Below are 23836 nucleotides of genomic sequence, written 5' to 3' on the forward strand. Positions count from 1 at the left end.
AGTCCACAGCTTCATTTTGTGTTACCTTGCAGCACAAAATCTATTTCTTCTATCTATTGTAACTTACACAAATTAAAAAGTCCTAATCCTCAGCCTATGCACAGGCTGGGATTCATCTGTTCTTACTTCTGATATCAAAGATAATCATCTACAGCCTATGCCATCTGTAGAATGACCAGCATTGGATACGACCTAAGCTCCTTTAATCAAAAGGATGGATCATCCAGAGAGTGTTTCATCTTATCCTAAGGCAGGTACTTTAGAAAGCACATACAGTAAACCACAGCCTGAAGGCTGACTAATTCCTTATAGTTACTACAGGAAGATTTAGGATGACAGGTTCAGACTTGTGTAGTCACGCTCATATCATGTTACATCAATATTTTAACTACTTTCAGTAAATAGAAGCCAAACAACAAAATAAAACCTGAAACTAATCTTTTTGCAATTAAATAACTACCATTCAAACCATGAGCACCTATTCAAAATACTGAATGTGAAGAACAACTTGCCACAAAGCCCTGGCTGTCTCAGCATTTAGAGAATTTTTCATGGAATGGGATACCAAAATCCCATTTATTTTATCTGTCATTAAAAGCAGCTTCTTTAACAACAGCTAAATATGGGATTATAAATTATAGGTCTTATTAGTTAATTTGGTTTTGATTGCTTTATTTCCAGGAAAAAGTCACCTTGGCTGCCCTCAATATCTCTGTGAAATCTCAGTTTAAGTTTTTACTTTCTCATTATTTTTTCACATCTTTTTTCATTGAGGAAGAGAAGCCCAGGTTTTACCTCATTTAATACAATGTAAAACTTCAGAAGTCTTCTAAATGGACTGCAATATTTGGGAACTAATGAACTACTTTCTCTCAAGTACTAATGAAATCCCTAAAGTAGTGAAGGCTTTTGTTGGCTGTTACTACCAGAGAAGATCATGGTTTAGTTTTCTAGAATTAAGTTGGAAATGACAGTCTGATCCATAGTGTCTCCCCTCACAAGCATCTGAAATGCTGTAAACAGATTTACTTACTTCCTGGATTTGCCATTCAAAACTGATGCTTCTTCTTTGTATTTTTTTTATTTTTTAACTAATTAAAAGTTTTAAGTCCACCTTCTAGAACTTTGTTCAACTGCTGAGAGATCTGCTATTAAAAAAAAAAAAAAAAAAGGAAGTCCTTCTGATTTCTGTATTTCTATATTCAATCTGCTATTTTTTGGTCAGAAAAATAAAAGACAGTACAGTGGAGCTTAAAAGAAAGTAGTGAAGTAAATGGACACTAACCAATTCCTTTTTATTATTATTCCTGAGCAATCATTCTGTATCCATGTGTCCCAGGGATTCCTGTAACTCTGCAACCCACGAGGAGTGCATCTGAATGAGTATGAAAAGGCAGGGACAAGAATCAATACTTGGTAATTGCTCTCTTAAAAACATATTAGTCTAGACTCTGATCCATAGCATCATTTTACTCCTCCTTAATTACTATTCTGCCTCCTCAAAATCTCCCTGTGAGGAATTTTTTAAAAGTGCACTCAAAGTCCAAATGTATGGTGTTAACCAGTTCTCTTTTATCTTCTGCGTTATTAGCATGTTCAAAACTTTCTTTTCAATATTTTCATATACTGAAATGCATGTTCAGTGTATACTCAGAATTATCTCAGTTAGAGGTTTTTGTTATGAAATAAGGCTCCATATTCTGCAGTTTAGATTCTCAGCAGGTTTTTAGCAGATTGGCTACTTTATTATTGAGTTATAACAGATCCCCCTAGAAAAATACCAGCAGCTCTTTCCTAAACATTTTGTTTTGCTGAAGTGCTGCATTAGTCCATTATCTTATCTCCTGGTGCCTCAATCTCCAATTTTCACTGGATAAAGTAATTCTCACGCTAATATCATGTGATGAAGATACATGTAACATTCACATAAATGTAGCTTCTCATCAATATACTTATCATCTCTATTTAGATTCTTTACTTGGGTGTAATCCCATAAATTGAATGTTTCTGCCAACGGCTTATTACTTTTGAAGGATTCACTTTTCTTGGGCATGTAAGCCTAAGGAAGAAAGTTATAGCTGGAGTGCACTTTAGGTAATTTTCATTCTCGACTTTGAATTTGATCACATTGTAGTCTATGTGATACTAAGCAGTTTACAGCTGAAGGGTTCAGTAACAGCACCTTGCATGACAGACTCAATAAAATTGTCCTGCATGTACTGTATGAAATTTGCCTAACATTTGCACATTGAAGTAAAATTACAGATCTTGGTACTGGATGCACAAAGTAAGCACTTTTAACACATAACCCAATTTCATTTTTCCTGAGTTCAACTATCTCATTTCTCTTCATCTCTGTACTGCTGTTTTTCTGTTTGCTTCACTACTTAGCTCTTAAGACTCCTCTCTTTGTATCTCCTTGCTTTGTTCTCCTTCTTTTTGTTATTATTCTAATTTATTTTGTGTGTGTGTGTCTTCCTTCTGTTTGACCATTTTCTACCCCTACTTCTCTCTCTCTCTCTCTCTTTTTTTTTCTTTTCTGTGTAAAGAAAAATAAAAGCCACATGGTTCTCCAGACAGTGGACAATAAATGTTTGGGAATGTTATAGAATCCTATCATGGGAACACTTACTTCCATCACATCAGTGTATCAGAGCCAGAATAATTGCTTCTGGCACATTACGAATGCCTAAGACATATAATCCGTGGGAAAAAAATAGTACCAGGTTGCTACTTTTTCCAGCATGTGAAAATTAGTGCACAGAAAACCAATTAGCATTTTAAGCTGAAAAATCAATCTACAGTACACCAAAGAGGCTTCTTAATCACTTGCAATTTCCATCTTATGGAACAGTTGCAAAGTCTCTCTGTTGACAGACATAGTTATCCAAAAACTTCTCCAATGCACAGGCTTTGAGGATTCCCTGGATGTTTGACTGCCTCTATTGTGCTACATGGTTGAATTTTACTAGTAAAATACAGGAATATGAAAGAGAAAAATTTCTTGACATAGCTAGACATCTGAGAAAACCAGAAAACAGAAGTTTAGTGTAATAGTGTTCACAAGTGCCTAAAACACGCATTGTGTTTTCTGAATTGACTACCTATTGCCTTATTCATACCTGTCTGGGACCTAAAATTCAGACATTCCTGGGCTTAATCCTCCCAGAGAACTCAAATTGCTAGTTATGTTCTCAGCTCAGAATTAAGTTTCGGAACAATAAGGCAAAGAGTTGTGGCAGAGACCTTTTAAACAACAGACCTCTTATAAAAGAAGTTATTCAGGCAGGCAAACTTACTACCTGGCAGATTAGCAGCTAGGAAGAGTATTTCAATTCGAGTAAAAGTTATTGTTTCTTAATACAGTGAACGTCCTTGCTTCTTTATTCAGTGATTTTCCATCTGAAACATAACCAGGCTAAGGAAAAGAACCCACGCATTTATGAGCTATCCTTGGTTGGCTCTGTGTGTGTGTGAAAATCATAGAATCATAGAATGGTCTGGCTTGGAAGGGACCTTAAAGATCATCTAGTTCCAACCCCGCTGTCATGGACAGGGACACCTTCCACTACACCAGGTTGCTCAAAGCCGCATCCAACCCGGCCTTTAACACTGCCAAGGATGGGACGTCCTCAGCTGCACTGGGTAACTTGTTCTAGTGCCTCACCACCCTCACAGTAAAGAATTCATTCCTAATACCGAATATAAACCTACTCTCTTTCAGTTTGAAGCCTTTCCCCCTTGCCCTGTTACTACAGTTCCTGACAAAGAGTCCCTCTCTGGCTTCCCTGCAGGCCACCTTCCAAAACTAGAAGGCTGCTATGAGGTCTCCATGCAACCTTCTCTTCTCCAGGCTGAGCAGCCCCAACTTTCTCAGCCTGTCTTCATAGGAGGGCTGCTCCAGTCCCTTTATCAACTCTGTGGCCACCCTCTGGACCGTTCCAAAGTTCCATGTCCTTCTTATGTTGGGAGCAAAGAGAGATCCTAGTATTTATTCCCAGACAGGTTTCCAAGCACTTAGTCTCTAAGATATCTACCTCTATCTATTTTCACATCCAGGTATTTTTTGAGCATGATGTAGTTGGCATTACTAGTAATCCTCAAGCAATCTCACTGTTGAGTTTGTCCTTGAACCTTTGTATGCCCTTCCACATTCAAAAGGACCTTTGCAAATAATCTCAAGTAAGTAGTTCTGTGTGATACAAAAAAAAAAAGAAATGAAAAACAAATACTGTTCTAGAGTAAGTATCATTCAGGATTATTTTAAGTTTAAAAGAAAGTACTTGAAAGAAAAAAATAAATACTGGACAATTCTAGACTTTCATATGCTGGAACTCCAAAAACTTCAATACTGGGGTTTTCAGAATAACTTATATACAGAATAATTTTTTTCTTAGGAGTAAATTTGTTTTCTCATTTTTATACCTTGATGCTACAGTGTATGAAGTGATATATTACGAATGCTACAATAAAATAAAAGTATACAGGGTATTTTTTTAAGGTGCAGGCAAGTGTTATGAATTCTCAACAGCACAAAATAAATTTTAGTTTGTCATCTGTGATGATAAAAATAAATTTGTATAATAAAATAGGTATCTCAGAAACCCAATTATTTTTCCAATTTCCAGAGAAAAGTAGTCACCATTACTAGTTAAAAATTCAAAAATTACTAAATATATTCAATCTAGGGAAAAAAATCACAGTAATGACTATTATTACAATTCATCTAAAACGTAAAAATTTGGTAGTATACTTTTCTACTGGTACCAAAATCCCCTGTAACAGTAACTCTAATAATTCTATATTACTTTAGAATCTTTATATTTACCCACGCACTGGAATATTCATAGTCCTTGCAGATTTAGCAACTTCTTCAAACTTTTCTATGCTTTCTTCAATTGAACAATTAATATTCATTTTGCTAAAAGATTCAGATGCTGCGCCAAATACTGAGACTTCTGTAGCTCCTGCTGCAATCTAAAAAATACATTTCAATAAAACAGCATCACAACATTATATTAAAATATTAGATCAAGCATTTAATTGTGTACAACACTCCAGAATTTTAAAGTACATTAATTATTGCATCCATATCTAAATATAGGTTTTATTCAAATTTTTTTAAGCTATCGCATACAGACAGATTGAACCAAATTTTGAGTTCATTCACTGTGGCTATTTCCTTCCTCTTCTTAGCAATGAGGTAAACATGTTTTTAAACTGATAAATGATAAAGGTAGTAAGATGCAGGAAATCACATGAACCAACTATAACAGTTATTGATACTCATATTTATTTTTCAGAAAAGGGTAACATCATATAACAACTCTGAAATATCCATCACCTGCACAATGTCTGTTCCTCCTGAATGCCAGGAAGTCATTCCCATGCTTGGGAAAGCTCTCTATGGGCAAGTTCTTAGAAGCAGCAACAATAACTAATAGGGATTTCTTTATTAGAGCCAACTTTAGGATCAAGGGCTCCATTGATCTTGGTGTCATAGTTGATATGGATAATACGGAATACGTGTATGTGAGAGTCTGCTGAGAAATCCTCAGAGCAAACACCAGTCTAGAAAATGTGTAAAGGTGGTGACTTCACTGAGGGGGCAATTAGCCTGAGCTTGTACTCAGTAAATCAGCTAACATGAAGCAAATTAGAAGGCTGAAAGAGAAATGATAGGAGTGGAAAATATTTCAGCTTAGGAGAAAAGTTAAATTCTCATTCTCCAGTGAGAATAATGCTCTTGTTCTATGAGAAGGGAGGAAGCTTTTCCTGTTAGTCTTTGCTTCTGCAAAATAAGGTCTAAGCTTCAGCAACCCTTACAGGGACAAATATTCTTTCAAAGAGAGGGAAAAAATATCAGCAAAATATGCAGGAATCACATACAACTATTTCTTAATTGTTTTCCTTTCATTATATTGCTAAATACAGCATTGAGATATACTGTATACATTATAGCACAAATAATTCAACTCATGCAAGCTAGCTCTGAGACAAAGTCATGGCAGTATAATCTGACTATTGATAGCTAAGTTGACTATGCACAGGATTCTGTTTTAACAGAGATTTCAAATGCAGTATAGGAACTGAATGACAGACTACACCACAAATATCCATCAAGCAGTATACTTTCAAATACAGTTTGTCCTATATCAGGGCAGAAGCATAGAAGTATTAAAAATTTTCAGAAAACAGAAAAGTGTAAAGATTTGACTATCAATGTATATGTTTTAAGACTGAACTGCTCTATTTTCACACTTCCAAACACATTGAGTATTTATTTCATATGAATTGAAACAATTTAAACTTTCAAATCCTACCAAAATGAAATGCAGAATTGCTATAAAGCATTTTCATATCCTCATTCTTCTTCAGTACTTTCCAAGAAGAAGACACTCTTCAGAAACTTTTCTAGGGCAAACTTTTCAAGTCAAAGAAGAAGGAACTGTCTTACTTTTTACATCCAAGCATCATTTAAAGGAATTTAAAAAGACTGATCAACACTTTCATCAAAATATACATACATAGAGCTTAATATCATTCTGTAAATTTGCTCATTTTTCATAAAGAAAACTGAGACTTTTCAATTAGCTTATTTCTAACATTAAATACCTAGTTTATGGTGCTGAACTGAAAGATAAAGGAGGTAAATGTGGACATCTATGAAGGCACTTACAGCAGAATGAAAACCTTGAAGATTAGGCGTGAGAACGGGATACTGGACTCCAGGATGCCGCTTGATGCCCCTCATTACTTCTTTGTGATCTGCCATCTAAAATATATAAATCATTTGTATTGATCAGCAGTCATTTTCTGATTTTATACAGCTTAACTTCTGAGCATTTGAGTTGCAATCTTTTCAGATCTCTATGATTATAGAATTGGAACTACAATTTCTTTTTGTGTGGATTTGTAAAAATGTAATTTGCATCGTAAATTGACAGACTTGTGATCGTGCTGTTCATCAATGGCTACAGCAACTTTAACCTTGCCTCACTGGACTCAACAGGTGGAATTAACAGAACAACTGACATTTAAACAACATCCAAATCTTGAAAACTTCAGCACTCTGATAAATGCAACTTCACAATGTTAAGCATAACTGAACTTGAAATACTCAAACTGTAATCACCATATTTGAAAAGACTAAACACAAGTCTATCCTTAAAAAATATAGCAAAATCCAACTGTCTGCATAGTGAAGCATTTTAATATATTTAGAAGTTTCTTTCTAAAGAAGATAATACTTCCTTAAAAAGAAAGACTTTATTCAAGGACTTGTTTTCCTTAGTCTCCCCTCACAAAAACTCTGCCTTTTTAGGACACTCTTACATTTTTCTCATTCACACTCAAGATTAAACATACTACATGTACTAATCAAGAAGATGAATGAAAAACTTATTGATGTAAAACAAACCAGGTTATTTAGATAAGCACATTTTCTTAAAAGAAGTGGATGGAAAATTAGTATTTTTCAGTGGTGTGCATTCTTGAAAGCAACATAGTTAATAAAACATATCCCTCATTTCATATCTTAAAGATTTCAGGTATTAAATAATGTGTTTAGTGTTTAGTTTTTAAATCAGCTCTCATAAAAGCAAATCTCTCAAGAAAACAATATTAAAATGGATTTCTGATTCTTTTCACAGTGGTGAAAAGTCATTTGAGAAGTACCATATGAAAAGATATATGACATACAAAGTTTTCAGTATGTCTTACTTTCAGCAGATACTTACTGATAGCTATGCAGTACCACAGTTCTAAATACATGATATTAAATTACACCACATTATTAACTGAGAATACTACTGGCAACCTGGAATCTTCCTGTCACTGGCTTCCTACTCTGAAAATTAATGGATTAAAAATATCACAAAAATGCATGTATGTCTCCTCAAATGTAAGCCCAACATCTATAAGGAAGTGGATATGAAAAGTGTCTAATAGCCAGACACAACTAATTTCTCATCGGGAAACAAGTGATAGCACAAGGCAACTTTTTCTAATTGCTTCTACTTAAACTAAATCAGTCTGATAACCTCACAAAAAAACCTTTGTTAAGACGTTAATTTTTAAGAAAAAATATTCCTTAATTTAATATAAATAGGATCTACATTTCTCAGGACAAGGAAGAATGTTTGAAACCAAATGATTACTTAAATGGCAAATGTTGGAACTAAATCCACACTTCACAATTATAGCCTGACTTAAAATACACTAGAAAACCAAAATGACGCTTTTTCAACAAGTATAAACCTGCCAGATCTAAATAATATTAAATGTATTGAATTTGTCCCATTATTATTTTTCCTGTAAGTAAAATCCCATCTTTACACATATTTCATGTTACAAGATTTTAAATTGTAATAAAATATTTCTTTTCCAAATTTCTTTTAAAATAAGCTTCCTAATGGTAGGTATTTATAATTTTTGGCTGCTTAGGTTATAGGTGTGGGATCCTGTTTTACATGGCACCTTGCTACTGTGGAACTTTTTCTTATAGCTTTTTTCAGTGAAAAAATCTCTGCCAAAAACAACAGCAGATTGGAAACCATAAAAAAAACTTTAAAATACTAAAAAAAGAAGTGAATGAGTGATCTAAACATAACCGTGAATTCTATTCCCATGACCTATGAAAAGAAAAAAGAAAGGAGCAAAGGAAAGACAAAGTCAAGACTGCACTCTCTATCAATGCAATACAATGTTATTTTTTAAATAAAAAACCATTTTAAGCACAAATTAAGCCATTAAAACAAAGTGTTCAGACATGAATTTAAGATAAGAAGGGATTGTTCATTTTTTTTCCAAAACTGACAAACCCATGCTAAATTAATGGCTCACAGGAAAAGGAAATAATTAAACAAGAAAGAAAGAAATACACCTTTGCTTTAGACTTTTTCTTCCGATGTTTAAAAACCTACATTATTCTCTGTTGCAGTTACTGCCAAAGTTTGATGGCATTTGGAAAGTCATTTGGAAAAACTTGGTCACTTTTAATAGACACAAAATCATTGCCCCTGCACTGATGCCAAAGAAATTCTGCATTGTCACTCTTCCCCTTTCCTATTATCCGTCCTCTAGACTATTCCCTGATGATCCTGAGAACGCTGAAATTAATCAAAGGAGTCTCAGAGTGCTGTACAGTTTGCTTTGCTAACTCATTAATAAGCATGACCACACTGTTTTTCTCAGATAAAAGCTGTAAAATACAGCCCAGGCCCTAGATGTACTCTCAGTTTAAAATATAAAACTTTATATATATTTTGACAGATGAGCAACAAACGCTGTTAAAAATTGAAGTATTTTCTCAAATTATTAGTTTCATGTTTTAATTTGTAAATAACTTGTGATCCTTACTAAAAACAAAGCATTCAAATGCTTCTGTGAAAACAAGTGTTCAATTTCATAGTTTAAATTATATAGACAAGTATTTCCTTAATTATATAGACTTATTTCCTTACTTGCAGGGAATAATTAATTTGAACAAACAGGACCTACGTAGTATCCTTCAGGTCTCAGCCTGAATTTGCAATGTTAAATCTTACATGAAAACCTGGCACTACTAATGCCAATTCAGTTTTCCTGTTGACTTCAGAAAGGCTAGGGTTTCTGCTAAATTGTACCAAACATAAAAATTTTGGACAAATAATGAGCAAATTATTATGATTCATCAAAACTCAGTGTGGCTGCTGATAGAGTGCTAGAACTGCAAAATATAAGTAGCATGCCTAAGTACTACTGCATATAAGAAAGTCCCAAATTTAGACAGTCCAAACACATTTCCAAATGTGGAAAATTACATTTCATTTAGGGAAAAAGAAAACAAGGTATGCTACTTTTGTTTTTTACATCAGTGATTATTAGTTTTAGAAGAGTAAAAAGGAAGTAGGAACATTAAATTATATTAATGATTTGTCATCATCCTAAATATCTACTTACAACTGAATATCACATAAATGGAATGGCATTTAAATTGAAATAGTTCTGAATGGAGATGATTTTACATACCTGAGGCACCCATTTGGATGAAACAAAACTGGTCACTTCTACTACAGGCAGGCCTGTTTTGGAAAGCCGGTTGATTAACTCAATTTTTATATCAGTTGGGACTATCACCTACAGACACGGAGAAATACTTTAGTAAAATATTTCATATGATAAGAAACTTTCGTTAAGTGCACAAGGTGGTATACATGATCCTACTCCATTTTCTGTCCATCGCAAAAGAGAACACTTCTGTCTAACTGGTTATAGGTCTGGCCTTTAAAAAAATTACTTGTAACTAACCAAACACTAATCTAGCAAAGAAGCAGCAAAGGAAATAGTAACAATTCAAACAGAGAAAAATGGGAGGGAAAAGCTCCACAGCTGAGGCAGAGTATTTCTATTCTGTCAATACTATTAACATGTTTATATTAATAATATTATGAATAAATAATATTGACATTTAATATTACTAATGTAGTACTACTAACGTGTTTGATATCAGGAACAATTATATATGTGAGCTTATCCTCCTGTTTGTGGAAACAGATGACTGTTTTGATACATGTACCCTACAGTCTCTTTCAATCTTCTTCCTTGCTTCCCTACAGTCCTTCAGGCAAATACTACTATCAGAAGAGTAATATTTTTTCCCCATGTCTGTTTAGCAGGAAGCATGATAAAGCCCATTTTAGTCTTCTATATTAGCACTTGGAGCACAAACACATGTTACAAAGATAGTTAGTGTTTCATGGTGTTTACCAATTACATCATGACAGAATGCTATCCACTGACAAGACAAATTCCAGAAAAAGAAACGGCAGTTAAGGAACAGAAAGGCTAGTTTGCCAAGTGTAGAAAGAAACTAGGATTTAAAAGCTGGGAAAATAGGAATACACTTTTATTCTAATACAGAGAACAGTTATCAATAGAAAAAGAAATAGATATATTTAATTGTACAAAAGGGAAGAAACTTAATTAGTAGAATGTACATGTTCCGCACAATGAAAATAACACTGTCTATGTCAAAGTATTAAAAAAAAAAAAAAAAAAAAAAAAAAAAAAAAAAAAAAAAAAAAAAAAAAAAAAAAGGAGAAAAGTTACCTTTTCATTTTGTAATCCATCCCTTGGCCCAACTTCTACAATCTTTATGTACTCAGGTAGTCCAGATGCTTGAGGTTCCTGAAATAAAAAACAATATTTGAAACACAAAACAATGGAGGTCACCAAGATCAAAGGCACAGCATGTAGTTGTTTTCTCCTATGATTCTGGGTATGAAGTTGTATTGTCAACAGGAAGCTTGCTCAGGGCATTTAAAAATCTGTGAGAACATATTCCACACCTTGATTTAGGGAATAAAAGTCAAAAGCAAAAGTTAGCTGCGTGAATGCTCCCCCGCTCCTCTGAGGTCACAAATGTTTATTATAAAATGTATATAGAACCATAAATGAACATTATGTTTTACAGTGAAAAAAAATCCCATTTCAAAAATCTTCACAATGAACAATCCAGTCCTCCAAACTTCTGACTGAATGTTCTCAGTTTAACTGAACAGCCCTGTAAACATTTGCAAGACTAGGCTATAAATCTGAAAAGAACACAGCAGTCAAGAAATATTGAAGAGATTATTAATGAAAGATGAAAGTTACTTCTCTGAGGGTGAAGTTTTTTAAAAAGGATTTAAAAGAGAGCAAGGAAGGCCTCTGGTAGATAAGAAGAATCTTCCAGGTGTAAGGGCAGCTCTGGAAAGGCAGGAAGCTGATGGGGACAGGAGGGAAGGAAGGCAGCAGTAAGGTCAAAGGGCTAAGGAGAGCATGGGGAACTGGAGGGGGAGGAAGGAGAAATAAGAGTAGAAAAGCAGGCGAAGGGAAATGAAACTTCTTTTTTTAATATTTAGCTGCTCTGTTATTGAATCAAGTTGACAGGTGTGGCAGTTAATGTAAACTGGGTCTTTAAATCCTGAAACAGTTCAGAGCAGTTGGTTGGATTGACCCCTAAAAGTTATGTGTCTTTAAAAATACATCCCATGGTCAACTTGTGGCACTCTTCCTGTGCTCAGAGAAGTGGACAGGAGGGACACAGGCAGCCTTGCCATGAGCTCTGGAGATGCCCTGTTTTCTATATTGTATTGAATACAGAAGCCAAACCAGTTCTCCATTCCAGTGTTTCTGAAAGCATGAGCTGGGATTAACATGAGCTGCCTGTGGGACGGCTGCTCCAGTGCATCCACCACCTCTACCTGGAGTTTAACACCACTGGAATGATGATACTGTCAGCACACAGGGACAGCTCACACCCATGGGAGTCACAGCTCCCCCAAACCAAAGTCACTCCATAAATACAGCCGCTAATCTCACACCATCCACAATCAATAGAAAAATCCATATTTCATCCCTCCCTGGCTAGTATCATCAGGGTTGTTTCAACCAAACGGCTGCTAATTTCTCCTCACAGTAATGAAAAATGAGCATTCCTATGAGCACCTTTGGTTTCTCCCCTCATTCTTGGTGCCTGTGGGTAGTTCTCTGCAGGACTCGCCAAAGTACGATAAACATATTTCAGAGCATTTACTGTGTATTTATCTGAGCCCAGTAAAAGAATGGGAAACAGCTGTATAGTATCTATTTGATCATATGGAACATCTGGTAGGTTGAAACTCTGTCAGGCCGTGCTAAGCCCACACCCGCTGACAGTATAAACCTACTTAAATGTGAAGGTAAAACCTTCACATCTGCTGCATATTGTTTCTCTTAAGTTATTTTCACAAATATGGCACTGCTTCAGCACTACAGGCATAAATCTGGGATATTTCATGATTATCAGATCCTTCTTGTTGCAAGACAAATGCCACAGCTGTGCTATGAGTAAAGCTGTGACTGGAAAATAAAGAGGGAGCTAAAACAAATTATGTGAACCCAAGCTTAATTTAGAGCATGAAAAATGTCCATAAAACTTAGATGGCAAAAATGTTCAATTTCTAGGCCAAATCTTATAAATCCTACTCTGTTCCTACTGTGGCAAAACTTTTGTTGAAATCAAAGATCTGTACCTGTCTTTACAGAACAGTTCACACAGCTACAGCACATGCAGTAGCCATTCACACAGCCGTTCAGGTGATACCCGCAGCCCGTGGATTTTGAATAGGACAGAAGTTTGGAAGGGACGTTGCAGAAAGGCATTCAAGTATTGTTTTTTATTTTCCATCTGTGACATTACAGACATACAATTTCTTTAAGCCATAGTCCAGAGCTCTCAGCCCCCGATTTTCTCCATAGCCATCCTGTCCACTAGTCAGTCCCAACTTGAATTCACTGTTCTTGAACACAACACCAAGAACAGCATACGGGATGACTCCCACAAGGGCCACATAATGGAAACTCAAGGCAATACTCCAGACCAAATCCTTACACTCTTCAAACTAATGAACTGACAGCTTAGAGCAAAACTCAGAAATAAACTGGAGGCTAGTAAGAATACGTGTACCATCTTCTGCTAAAATTACTCTAACGTTTTTCTATTCTCTACCACAGAGTTGAATCAGAGGAGTAAAGAAGTACCTCCTCACTTAAATCTCACCTGCCCTGTGAATGAATACTCGGTAACTAGTTGTTGGGACATTCTTCCAAAACAGAAATATGTACTTGGTAATGCTGTCGGCAAGAAAAAGGAAACTACTTTTTGTGAAGTCTTCAGATCACAGTGTCACACTTGCAGAATATTTGCACATTACTTAAATCACATCTTAAGAAATCACCTGAGCCACAGTCTGTGCCAGACTCAATGCCATCTGCATTCATTAGTCAAGCTTCAAACGCGCAGAACACACTGAAGTCTTGAAGAACGGAGGCAGAGTTACACCCTTCTCTGTTTACTGTCTAGATGGCATTAGACCTTAACCAGCACTTGGGTTTTGTGAATTGAAGAACTGAGTTCCCTAAACTCTAACTGGAGCATTTCAAATAGGCACCATGCCCTGGGGTAAAAGGACGGATTTTCAGAACCAACGAGACAAACTTAGAGAATTTCAATACCTGCAAGTATGACATTAAAGGGCCTACAGATAATAAATAGAAAAAATAAACAGAAAAATGAAAAAGAGTTTTTACATTTTAAGAAAATGGAAAAAAAGGTGAACTTTGCAGAAATACACATGTACTTACATTAAACACCAAACATGTCAGGTATGTAATTTTCTTTCAGGAAAATTACTTACTAAATTGAACTATATGAAGTATTTTTATATAACAAAATACAAAAAATAGTTACAGCAAATACCTAGGGGTGACTGCTTATTGAATAATATAGTATCTCTGTTAAAAAGTAATGACTACCAAAGTATCATGTTTTAAGTATCAAAAAGGAAATAGTTGACATAAAATACTAAGAGCCTGGAAAATTTGTTTTTCCATGTATCAAGCCTTGCCAAGGGAGAACAAAAAGCATATAAAACCACAAAATAATTGCCTCCCTCAAAACAGAATGCAGCCAGAGAGTATTTTTTAAAAAAATAGAAAAAGGAAAACCACACCATTCAGCTTGAGACATTGAATGCCAAATATCTGTATGGAAACATTCTCCTTCAACTATAAATAGCTGAAAATTCAAGTTTATTATAGAAAATCCTAGTAACGCTTAATTAGAGCAGTATAATCAAGTTGATACAACCATAAATGTAATCAAATTAAATAAACACACTTTTTTAAGCTCTGTCACTGCTTCACTAGTTCTAGTAAAGGTGTTGAGGTTCCTTCAGCCCTCTGATTTTTATTCCATGAAGCTCATTTATATGGACAAAAATAGCACTGGTAAATATTACCCAGAGCTGCTCAAAAGTAACTGAAAGGACCCAAAAGTAAGGGAGAAGAATCTGAAGGTTCAGACGTTTTCAATCTTTCTAACCAAAGATGAAGTTCTGCTTCCCTTTTCCACAAGGTGGTGTTCCGGCACTGAGGACAACTGAACAAAGGTAGGTCCATCTTGTACAAGGAAGAATTATTCAGGACAGCAGTTTTAAAGAAGGATCAGCAGGGAGGTGGCATCATAACTCAATATTTATATCTGCAATGGCATAGACAAATGCCCAAAAGCCAGGAGAAGGTTCTGAGATAAATAATACGATTGCTGGAAGGAGAACAAAGAAAACAGTGGTCAATCTTCTGAACACATAGATGTCTCTAAACTTTACAATACACAGAGGAAACAAACAGGAAGAAATTAAAATCTTAGTACGTAACCAAATAATGATTGTGGTACTACAGAGTAGTAGTATGTAGATATGTACCAACAGTTCACACTATTGGAAAGCAGAAATAAAACCTATTCATTCCTAAGTTAACTAGGGAGAAAATGGAGAAGATTCACCTTTGAGATATAAATACTATATACAGATATTCAGAAAACAGTGTGACAAACCTGGTGAATACCCCTCCGTAAAGATAAACTGAGTATTCATCCTGGAACTTGTTGCGTGCTGCTAACATGACTGGAGAACAGTAGCCAGGAATGGACCATGACTAGAAAAACCCTCATCAACACTTGACAATCTTTCATCAAGTAAATTTTTCATATGATATCACTGCATATGCATGACCTGAATGACAACACAGACATATCACAAACAAAGCAGTTGCAAGTGCTTTAGACAACAGGACCAGAATATAAAATTCCACTGACATATCAGATGTATTTCAATAAAAATAATATGTAAGACAACACTTACGACTATCCATATTGTATCTGATGCTGACTAATCAAAAGAATTTTTGCATGTCATGTTTTACAAGTGTTATCATATTTCTCCATTTTAATAATTTTTACCCCCCCCAAAAAAGATTTTTGTAAAACTTAGGATAGAATGTACCTGGCTAAACAGGTGTATAAAAAAAGATTGGGAAATTAGCAAAGTGAAAATAAGTAAATAACACCATGCTCTCTAGAAAAAAAAATAATAAACTGAAATGATAAATCTGATCCCAACCTGAGATGTCACAGATAAAACAGTAGCCTAGCACTTAATGAGTATAAATACTGTGTCTAGTTTTTAATTTCCTACTTCAAAAATAATTCAGTCTACTGGAGATTGTCCATGGAAGGGCAAAATATTAAATGCAATTAATCATTATTGCAATAAATCATTACAGAATAAAATTAGTTAAACGCAGAGTTAACTTATCTGGAATAAACCAAATAATTGTTGAGGTCAGACCTGTTGATCTCTGGAGATCATTTAGTTCAACCACCACTGCTCAGAGCAGAGTCAACTGAAGCAGGTTGTGCAGAACGTTCAGTTCGGTTGTGAGTAACTCCAAGGATGGAGATTCCTGGGCAGCCTGTTCCAGTGCTGACACCCTCACAGAAAAAGACTTTTCTGATCTTTCAGTGGAATTTACTGTACTTCAGACTGTGTCCATTGCCTTTGTCCTGTTAGTGGCTTTGCCTTCATTATTCACCCTACTGGGTATCTGTACATTTTGATAAGATCCCCCCTTCTTTTCTCCAGTCTAAACACCCTCAGCTCCCCAAACGTCTTTTCATACGGCAGATGCTCCAACCCATTCATCGTCTTCATGGGATGCGCTCTGCTGGATCTGATCAAGGATGTTTATGACTCTTTAATGGGGATTAAATCTATAGGTATTACTTTAGTCTGCCTTTTAAAATTTAATTTGCACTTACAATTTCTATTAGAGTGTTTGTGTCAGCTCATGAAAGAGTAATGATTTACATATATCAGAAGATTATCTGAACTGAGAGAGAATTCACTGTAGGGATTTCTACACTAAAGTAAAAGCCTCGGAGGAACTTCAGATGCTGGAGACACCTACTTATGTCTTAATCACCCACTACACAGACAATCACTGACGAGGTACTAAGTCTGGGAAACAATTTCAGAACACAGCACTTCCCTGGTTTTGGCAAAATGCAACAAGATGTTGCAAAACAAAAAAGGAACTCCTTTCTATATGAAAGAACATTTCCTTCAGACCAAACACGAAACAGCACATTTTCCAGAAGAGCTACGAAGTTAATAAGTCTAACAGAGGGGACAAGAAAAGGAATTCCTTGCTTCCCAGTATCTTTTCCTTTATACTAGATCAGAAGAGGTCAACTCTCACATAATTTGGGTGAAACACCTGCTGAATATTCTTTTCTATGATTTGCAGTTTACCTTTTTGCTTACAGTGGATATAACAGTATTTCTTCAAAGACTGAAGAGCTACACTGAACTACTACACTGGGCAAGTGTTTTTGCCAGTAGCAATTTATAAACCCATGAATTTTTAGCCCATATTCTTTAGCTTTAGTCCGGAATAAATCCTTGATTTGTAGCTTTTCATCTACAGCTTTCAAACCCCAAAACTGTACAAGGCACAGACACAGTGAAATGATAGCACAGAACTTTACTAGTGGTTTTACCTCAGGTACACAGTAATGGCTATGCTGGATAGAAAATCAATACAAGCAGTATTTCCCACTTAATGTAACAGTAAAGAGCAAAATCTACTAAAACCACCTATTCAAATATAAACATTCATGAAGAAACATACGTAATTTTGACATAAAATACAACTACTAGTATAATTTCAAATAATAGCATATATCTATCAACATTTAAGATTTAGTAATATTTTACATATTTTATTGTTATTTTTATAACTCACTTGAAAAATGGTGAAAGTATACTGGAAAATATGTATAAAAGCAATTATGATGTGAAGATAGTTACAGATCCCCAGAAACCTTTCTCTTTAGCAAGCAAAGGTAAGTAACGTGAACACTTGAATTGTATAAGTTACACATTTTTAACTGTGAGCATCAAAATCATGACATTCCATGTTGCATTCTAACTATGCTGCCTAGGACAACTTATTATATGTCACCAGAGTCACACTAACACTTCTGGTGGTCATGGCTTAAAATTTACCACATGCCAGCTCCAGCAGATCAGAAAATTCCACAGGCAGATGGCAGGCTACCAAAACTGCTGTTCTAACAGCCCTTCAAAGAAGAAATTTTCAGGAACTAGGGACTGAGTGTCTAACAGAAGGAGCAGCTAGTTCTAAGAGGAACTGCAAACCATGTTAAATTCTCTGACATTATGTCGGATGCTATCAAAAAAAAAAGCAGTAGCATTACAGGACAACACTCAGAAAGGTAAATTCAAGCCTAAAGACCATTCACAGCCTTTGAGAACAAAGAAACACCTTCTTTAATATTCATGTCTGTATTTAACATCAAATCATTCATAACCTGACAGAACAAAACAATAGACCAAATCTCTCAAATAAGAGTCTCCTGGATGAGTCTGAATTTTCTGAATTATCACTGACGACCTGACACCTTTTAAGAAACATTTGTTGCAATTTTCAATAAATGCAGAGTACATGGAATCACAGAGGTTTGAATAAACCAGTCAGTTACAGCTAACACTTCCCATAACCTAAAAGCAGACAGATGTGCTATAGTCACAGAAAGTTTTTGATAACTTGCAAAATAATGATGAAGGAATGTATTACTAGAGTCAGGTGGTAGCAGAGGCACAGACAACCACAGCTAGACTTGCGTTACAATGGAATCATTAATAATAAATGGTACTAGAAACCTCTGTTATTAGCAAGAAGCCAACACAGCAGTCACTTCAGCAAGAATTAAAAATGTATTTTCAGGACATGGTGTATACATTACCTTTTTCTATTTCCCTAAATGCTTCCCTTGGCTAACAAGAAGCATTTCTCCATTAACCAAGTTGGTTTGCAGCCAACTCACTTTCATCCATATCCCTATCTTGGTTAAAGCCTGGAAAAGCAATTATACCCTGCCACCTGGGCTGGATGAAAAGGATACAGAGAACAGAGATCAACAGCACACTGATGACACTGGAGCCAAAACCTCCCACACTTTCCTTTACTATTATTTATGGTAATAGTATTATGGTGTGTATGGTGTTTTACAGGCAAGACTAACGACAGAATTCTAGACGGGAGAAACAGTGGTGTTTCCACACACATTGAAAAAGCAGAGGCATGATCATCCTTACAAATCCAATATGTGAAAGTAATTTGCCCTTTATAATACTTTGGGATATCCGGGGGGGGAAATGGATATATACTGACAATCCAGCCCATCCACCCTATCAGGTAAGTCGCTTTAAATGCCTCATTGTCAGTAAAAGTGAGTTATGCATAGATCTTTAAGAATTCAAGTAAAAAGCTGGAAGTAAATCAAAATTCTCAATTATTATTGTAATCAAAATCACCTTCTGTGTACAAAGGCAGGGCCTAAGAGATCAAGTACATTATTAATTCAAGTACAGGTGGCCCACCACTATGTTTTCCACAGCTCTCTTGCCAAAAGACACTGATAAAAATGACAGAGGTTTAATGGTTATTTATTCCACCACTGTTGGCAACTCATCCTTCAGGAGAATTTAAAATTTATAATGTCCTTCAGAAAAATAACACCTGAAAAGTGTTACCGTAATAATTTCCCAATAATAGTAGGGAAATTATATCTTGAACACTACACCATTCTTGATGTTATAAAAATGTTCCATTTTCACAATGAAATTCGTCAAATATGAGTATATTTAAAGACTATAATTTTATACCCCTTTAACTGAAAATAATTAAAGGCACTGAAAATTGTGCTTATATGAAATTAAAAAAATAGATATAAGACCTTATTTTTAAAATAAACATTTAGAATAAATTATCACTTTCTATAAGCTTATTAAAAAGCACTCATATGATAATGATATGTCACAGCTTCTGCTGAGCTGGTAAATTTCCAATTTATGATATTAAGCAGTAATAAGATTTTAACATTTTCTAATCATGCAAACCTGAAAATAGTGGAGTGGAACAAGTAGAAGAAAATGAACTGGTACTGGAGGAACTATGACAAAGACAAAACCAAATTGAGAACATAACACTTTGGACTGTTTGAGAAGATTAAGGGTTGTCATGGCAAATTGAATCACGAGATTTTTTGATTTTTTATTCCTTTCACTTCTAACTTTTGCACATTTATGAAGATTTTTTTCAAGCCTCTATATTCGGGATAAAGTGCACAGCAGAAGAGAAACAAATGCGAGTTGTTGTAAAATTGATAATAAGACCAGTGTGAGCTAAGCACAAAATAAGTAAAAAAAAATCTAACAATACTACCATTAGCTGTACTTTTGTTTTACTGTGACACATAATCTTGATTGAAGGAGTGTTCCAAACTGTGATGATACATACTACTACTTATGGACTAAACGGCAATGCAGCCATACCACTCAATAAGCTCAAAATGTCCTGAAATGTTCTTAATGATATGCCTCAACTGGACTTCAAAGCACCTGAACTTAGGTATCTACATATTTATCTCTACAGGTGTCCTAGGTATCCCAGTAGAGTTGATTTATATATTCACAGAAAATGTCTTAAGGTTCCCTAAACACAGCATGCAGGACACAGGATCTGTGCCTTTTTGACAGCTGGCAGTAGGATATTACGGGGCATCTTAAGGCATCAGCAATGAAGCTTGGCCAGCTGAATCAAACCACTTCTCAGCACTGTCAGCAGTGGCCAAAAGCATATCAAACAACTCAGCCAAACTGTAAGGGCACAAGTCGGATGGCTAATTACAGACACTTAGTACATCCAGATGCATCCAACCTGGCGTACAGCTATTGCACCAGAGGGTCCAAGTCTCCCATAAATCCTACTTGATACCTACCAACCCTATAAGCCATCTCAGTTACCTTAGGGCAACTCACGGTACCAGAAAACAGTGCTTGGGAAATGAATTCAAGTCATAAATATCAAAAAATGGCAGGGAGATGAGAAAATTCTCAATCGCCACTTGATTCCTCTCAGCAAGGCCAACAGCCAGCTGGCTTAGTAGCTTAATTTTCCATCTTCCTCATCCCATTCAGGCAAAAGTGAGACACAGCAAGGCCGATGAACTTGCCTATATTCTGTCTTCTCTTTCCCCAATAAAATCTTCATGTAAGCTGCTTTACTTTATATGAAGCCAATATATAGTTCAATTCAGACTATGTTTCCAGGGTTTTAAAAATTCAGCTGTGATCAGCTGTGGATTCTGTTAAATCTTTTTCCTAATCCCAGTGTTCCACATGATATACCTTCGCTATTTACCTTGTTCCCCCATTTCTCACATACTAACACCTATATTTAATCTCATCTTAACTACTTGCATTAAAAGTAAGCCCTAAAGCCACATACAGTTCCTTTCCAGATGCTGCTGTTGAATTATTTCCCTATGGGTTTCACCTAACATTCCACCAATGTCCTCCGGCGCTTCAGTCCACACATCCTATGCATTCAAAGTCTTTAAACTTCTTTTTCCAAGAAACTCATAAACTAACACCTTTATTCCCATACAAAACAGCTAACATCTGTGGACAAAAAAAAAAAAAAACACTCAAACAAAGAAGAAATGTCTACCCAGCCCAGTTTTTTTACCAGTGCACCTTTTAGCAGCTTTTGCATGTAATAAATCTGGGGTTTTGTCACAAGAACTGCTGAGAATGAATCTCCTAAGAATATTTAATCCAAATAAATTCAAATGTAATATAACAATTGGAGTAACTTTCATTCATTTACACCAAACCATAAAATAAATCTCCATTTAACAAGGGAATTATCTAAAAATAGTATCAGCTACAACAACATTCTGACAGAAAGTATAATTTCCTTCTTATGACCTGCAGTACCTTTTTCATCCTTTGCAACATTCGAATTTTGGGTCAAATGATGATCAAAATCCTCACCATCGATTATTATGCCTAACCTAGGAAAAGCCTGAAAAGCCATGAGCTGATTACTTCCAACTCTAATGCCTTAAGTTTGAAAGACAAGCCTAAAACTGTCCCTGGAAGTACTTTTCTGAAATGTAAGTCATGCATTTATTAGTTTTCTGGTTCCTTTGAATAACAAAATCTGTATCTGACTTGTAATCTCTTATTTAATGAAGTTTTTATTATTCACTGCAAGTTATGTCACTGTCAACGTTACAAAATAGAAAAAAACTTTCATCTCCGCTGCACTGCTTAGTTTTGAAGTGTGCACACCATTTTGACATTTCTGCCCTAAAAGGGCTACACAAGTGTACATTAACACAGCAATAATAAAATATTTCCCTTTGCTAAAGAACAAAAATGCTGAATTAGCTTTACGGGTATTTAGAACAGTACGAAAGTCTGATTTTGATCACGCTCTTATCTCAAGAATTTCAGATCAACCAATAAAACAACTTTTCTCAGAGTTTCAACATCCTGATGAGTTTTCCTATGTGACACAAGATGGATGGATTAGATAGCTAAGGAGAACATTTCCTACAGATTTTTGCCTGGCAGATTTTTATTCCTATTCTTAATATGTTTCTGTTCTAGCTTTTTCTGAAGTTCAGTTAAATGATGAGCCTTACTGACTGCATAGTACTTCATTTCACTGTATGTCAAAGTCCACATTATCATGTGCACTGGCACACTTTATAAGGTGGTACACTTTCCCCAGCAAGTTCACAAAACCACACACCATCTTTAATACACATTTATCTTTCATACTTCATCTATCTTTTTAAATATACATCTGGGGGAAAAGAAGAATGCTACATGAAGTATTTCACCTTTGTTAAATGAATGAGAGAGCTAAACAACACATGAGAATTCAACACAGCCTGAACTACTAAATAACTACTTTTCTGAAGTTCCCCTCAGTTTCTTTAAACATAACTTCTTCCACATCTGACACATGAACAGTTCTCAATAACCTTCAATTCTTAAAATTTCAGAGAATCACCACCTTGTTTAAACACCTCGAATATTTATGTTGTGAAAGAACAGGGGGTGTTCTCTGGGACAAGAACCCATCTCAGCTTTATCTCTGCACTGTACTTACACCACACCAGTCTCTTAGTGCGTGATACTCACATACAAACCAAAATTCAAACACACATTTTCATAAACATATGAATCTTTCAACCCAGATGCTCCAAGAATTGGAGCTCCTTTTCCTCAGAAGCACCAAATAATAGTCCTATGATTAAAAGGTAGAGAAAATAAGTGTAATTTTATCCTAGGTACCCAGCGTTCCATCTAAGAGAAAAAAACCAGTAAAGTGTGAGCCTCTATAGTGTGAGCCTCTATAGAGACAATTGTTACTACTATTTATTAGTCACCACATCAAACAGTTCAAAGGCACAAAATTTGATTAATTAGGAACAGTAAATATTTTTCTTTATGAAAACTTCTATGTCTGACCAACTGGTAAGTCTCACATTAGTCCTATAAGGCACTTGTGAGATTTCCTTACTGAAACTAGAAAACAGAAGATCTACAAATTGTAAATAAAATCCTTATTAAAACCTGAGACAAAGATTATATTCCCATTTATTTTGGTAGGCATTAAATTGGGACCTAGTTGCTATTAGGAAATTCAATTATCTTCACCCTCAGCCAAAGCCATGAGAAAATGAAGAAGAATGATCTCGAGATGTACGAATTTTGAAACGATGATTTGACACATGGTGTGTCCAAAATGAGCTGGCATGCGAGGAAATGAATATCACTGTGCCCACATGTAGACTTTGAAGGAGAAGGAGGTGGGAAAAGTCAAATCGAGATCTTACCAAAACCAGATGTTGGGTCTGACTAGAAATTTCCTGTGCATTTTTTTAATTCCCATATTTGCAGAGCAAGATCTGTAAAATCCTTTACAACATTTCCAGCTTTGTTATAAAGTTTTAAACTCACTTAATAATCCCAGTATAGCATAAATCTCTATCAACTAAAATGCTCCTGTTCTCTTTCCACTCTTGACAGTCCAATGGCACAAAAGA

General features: G+C 35.4%; 1 protein-coding gene across 3 annotated transcripts in view; it reads right to left on the reverse strand.

The window, feature by feature from the left end:
* Positions 1–23836, reverse strand: part of HMGCLL1 (3-hydroxymethyl-3-methylglutaryl-CoA lyase like 1) — a 79555-nt gene that overhangs the window by 45590 nt on the left and 10129 nt on the right. For all 3 annotated transcript variants that reach the window (XM_027898316.1, XM_027898315.1, XM_027898317.1), the window contains exons 2-5: positions 11092–11169; positions 10012–10119; positions 6680–6775; positions 4829–4977 (exon numbers count right to left, since the gene is read on the reverse strand). In XM_027898316.1, coding sequence (XP_027754117.1) covers positions 4829–4977; positions 6680–6775; positions 10012–10119; positions 11092–11169 — 431 coding nt within the window. The remainder of the gene's footprint in view (positions 1–4828; positions 4978–6679; positions 6776–10011; positions 10120–11091; positions 11170–23836) is intronic.

This window comes from Empidonax traillii, unplaced genomic scaffold (assembly GCF_003031625.1).
Source record: "Empidonax traillii isolate 1590-97213 ecotype Southwest subspecies unplaced genomic scaffold, ASM303162v1 scaffold591:size1139884, whole genome shotgun sequence".
Lineage (NCBI taxonomy): Eukaryota > Metazoa > Chordata > Aves > Passeriformes > Tyrannidae > Empidonax > Empidonax traillii.